Source organism: Lampris incognitus, chromosome 14, assembly GCF_029633865.1.
Source record: "Lampris incognitus isolate fLamInc1 chromosome 14, fLamInc1.hap2, whole genome shotgun sequence".
Classification (NCBI taxonomy): domain Eukaryota; kingdom Metazoa; phylum Chordata; class Actinopteri; order Lampriformes; family Lampridae; genus Lampris; species Lampris incognitus.
Window position 1 is genome coordinate 24,651,350 of NC_079224.1, and position 3,484 is coordinate 24,654,833.

Genomic DNA, 3,484 nt, shown 5'->3' on the forward strand with positions numbered 1-3,484 from the left:
TTATCTCTGAGTATCTTTAATTAATTATCTTGGTTATGTGATTATAACTTTAGGACATAAAACATTTGATAGGGTCTCTGTCATTCAAACACACATAGGCATGTGTGTGTGTGTGTGTGTGTGTGTGTGTGTGTGTATATATATATATATATATATATATATATATATATATATATATATATATATATTCCCCTGTAATATTGAAGCCTGCCCCTGCTTACAGCCACTGATACATATTTAATCGTGTCCCGGAGCATTTTAATTTATCTGAAAATCTTGATGGTGAAGGGAAATTGCCAAAATGGGAAACAGTTTCTTTCAGAACTCGAAAACGGAAAAAAAAATTTTTTTCAAGAAGTCTCAAGCAGGCCAGTTTATAGCTAGCCCTAAATTTGAAATGACCGTGATATATTTAGGTTGTTAAATACAACACGAAAATACACGCAGGAAATGAAAGCAGCTGACGCGACACGACCACCGAGAACAGCGCGTTCAGCAATTATACCTGTCCGGTTCCAGGTCCGACCCGGACAGACCGGAACTAATCAACTCAGATCGTCCTCAACCCGTCTCATCCAGGCCTTGATCCGTCACAGCGACGTCTTCAAAGGGGGGATTTGGCTTCTCCGTGAAATGGAGTGAATGCATTCATGAAAAAGGCATCGTCACGGTTCATTATGCGAACGAATGATAATTACTCCAATTAAAAGCCTTTTGTATAATTAATGGAATGAACAGAGCGATAATTGGATGTTAATGGATAACGCTTTTGTCATCGGCCTGCGTGTTACCAAGCACATACTATAACTTGATAACGGTAATAACGGTGGGGATTATTGTTTTGTTTTGGTATTTGACTGAAATGGCGTTGAAAATCACCTGTCTGGTCGGAACCTGTCTGGTCTCTACTGCTGCGCCGCCGCCGCGAAGCTCAACCACGTCTGTATTGTTTTACAGGACACTCGCCGCCATGCAGCATTACGGGGTGAACGGCTACTCTCTGCACGCCATGAACTCGCTGAGCGCCATGTACAACCTGCACCAGCAGGCGGCGCAACAGGCGCAACACGCACCCGACTACCGGCCCTCCGTGCACGCGCTTACGCTTGCTGAGAGACTAGCTGGTACTTGAGTGCACACACGCGCGCACACACGCGCGCGCACACACACACAGATTTAGAGTTGTTATCCCCAATGACGCTTCATATCCATGCCGCGTGTCCATTTAATTAAACGTGCCGTGTGTTTTCCCTTCCAACGGCTGCACATTTCAAGACATCATCCTGGAGGCTCGCTACGGGTCCCAGCACCGCAAGCAGCGCCGGAGCCGCACGGCTTTCACCGCCCAGCAGCTGGAGGCGCTCGAGAAGACCTTCCAGAAGACGCATTACCCGGATGTGGTGATGCGGGAGCGTCTCGCCATGTGCACCAACCTGCCTGAGGCTCGAGTGCAGGTAACTGGAGACCGGACCAGACCTCCGGGTGGTCTGCCCTGCTGATAATCCTTCGCTATTCCGCACAGTTTATTCTGAACGTTACACTCCTGCATGTTATCGTCACTGTAGTCTGCAGTATGCACGTCTGCCAACCACAGAATGAGGCTTTCGACCCATGCCCAAAAAAAGTAGAAATGTACTCAGTTTAGAATTTTTTAAAGGTTAAGTTAATCAATGCAAATGAAAAACACAAACTTATGCTGCTTATTCACTTGTGTTAATCTACAAGGTAATGCTGTTTACTGCTTCTCTTTGTGTTTTCTGACACTTGTGTCATCATCCTGGGCATTTACCTACCTTAACTTCAAAAGCAGTTTGGTGTGCGTTGTATATCAATCAAACAATCAATCAAGTTGCATTTTATATAGCGCTTTTCTAGCTGCAACAGCCACTCAAAGCGCTTTACATTTCTGGTCAAATCTGAATTTCAGACACCTGCAGGATATATATATATATATATATATATATATATATATATATATATATATATAATTTACTGAGGTTCAGATTTTTTTTTATTCTGCATATGCCATTGTATTAGCAAAGTTGAGAGCCACCTTTACAGCCGTTATATGCTCATTCGGTCTCTCAAGTCTCACCCTCCTCTCCTCTCCCACATCAGGTCTGGTTCAAGAACCGCCGCGCAAAGTTCCGCAAGAAGCAGCGCAGTCTCCAGAAGGAGCAGCTCCAGAAGCAGAAAGAGTCCGTGGAGGGAGGTGGTGGAGGAGAGAAGGAGGAAACGACTCCCTCGACCATCATCCTCCCCGATACCCAGATGCCACCTTCATCCTCCTCTTCCTCCTCTCTGGAGGCAGAGGGCCCCGTGGTCCGCCCGATGCCAGTGGAGATGGAACTTAATGTCACGTCGGCTGAGCACTCGGGCAGCGAGTCGGCGACAGAGGACAATGCCACAGATAAGGAGGAGGAGAGTAAATCCCAGAGGGAAGAGATGAAATGTGAGAGAGGCATGACACCTGGAAACGCCTCCCCTGCCTGCAAACGACTCAGCCCTAAACCTGGTAAGAACCCTCACGGGCGGCACAACAAAGTTTCATTTGTATGCACACTTCTGGATACCAGCTATTATGTCTGTGCACCACGAACATGACAAGTGCTTATATGAAGCCGTGACAATGAGCTAGACTCTCCTTGCTTCCTAAATGATCGTCCTTCATTTCTAACCATTATGTGCAATATTGTATCCAGTGAGTTGTTTTAATCAGATGGCATAGGGAACCACTGAATATACCACAGCATCTGATTTACTATACATTACGAGGTGACCAAACTTTAACCAATGTCCATCCTTCTCTAATTTTTCCCAGGCTCTCCCGTCATCTCTCCGTCAGTGACCCCCTCCTCTTCCAGCAGTAGCCTGACCGGCGGTCCTCTCTCCCAGAGCCACTCCTATTCGTCCTCCCCTCTCAGCCTCTTCCGTCTGCAGGAGCAGTTCCGCCAGCACATGGCCGCCACCAACAACCTGGTGCACTACCCTGCTTTCGACATCGCTGCTCCATCTTCGCTTCCCTACCTGGGAATGAATGTCAACATGCCCCCTGCACCGCTGGGCTCCCTACCCTGCCAGTCCTACTACCAGTCCCTGTCCCATCATGCCCAACAGGTGTGGAACAGCCCCTTGCTCCAGGCATCGGCTGCAGGAGGCCTAACCAGCCACAACAGCAAGACCACCAGCATCGAAAACCTCCGGCTGAGGGCTAAGCAACACGCCGCCTCCCTAGGGCTGGACACATTGCCTAACTGAACCCCACTTCCTGAACGCATCACGGTCCGATCTCCAGAGATGACTAACAACTAGGCTACAGCCTGGATCTTCACATCACAACATGTGTCATCCCAATGTGTGCGTGTGTGTGTGCGTGTGTGCGTGTGTGTGTCTGTCACAATCCTGTAAGAACTGTACACCCCCACTCAACTCACTTTAAGTATATGGGCACAGGACATCGTGAGGTGTCAGCGATAAAAATCAC

General features: G+C 47.8%; 1 protein-coding gene across 2 annotated transcripts; it reads left to right on the top strand.

Annotated features, from left to right (window-relative positions):
- Positions 1-970: 970 nt before the first annotated feature.
- On the top strand, positions 971-3,258 carry dmbx1a (diencephalon/mesencephalon homeobox 1a). Of its 2 annotated transcripts, none has more exons than XM_056293687.1 (4): positions 971-1,124; positions 1,276-1,454; positions 2,119-2,515; positions 2,822-3,258. In XM_056293687.1, exons 1-4 carry the CDS (start codon positions 971-973, stop codon positions 3,256-3,258), a joined length of 1,167 nt encoding a protein of 388 aa, XP_056149662.1. The 2 variants fall into 2 exon arrangements, with proteins under 2 accessions (XP_056149662.1, XP_056149663.1); XM_056293688.1 differs by having other exon boundaries at positions 971-1,122; positions 1,259-1,454.
- Positions 3,259-3,484: the final 226 nt, after the last annotated feature.

Coding starts and splice junctions, on each gene's coding strand:
- dmbx1a (XM_056293688.1), top strand. CDS start 971: ATGCAGCATTACGGGGTGAACGGCTACTCTCTGCACGCCATGAACTCG. Junction 1,123..1,258: donor ACGCTTGCTGAGAGACTAGC/TGGTACTTGAGT, acceptor TTTCCCTTCCAA/CGGCTGCACATTTCAAGACA. Junction 1,455..2,118: donor TGCCTGAGGCTCGAGTGCAG/GTAACTGGAGAC, acceptor CTCCCACATCAG/GTCTGGTTCAAGAACCGCCG.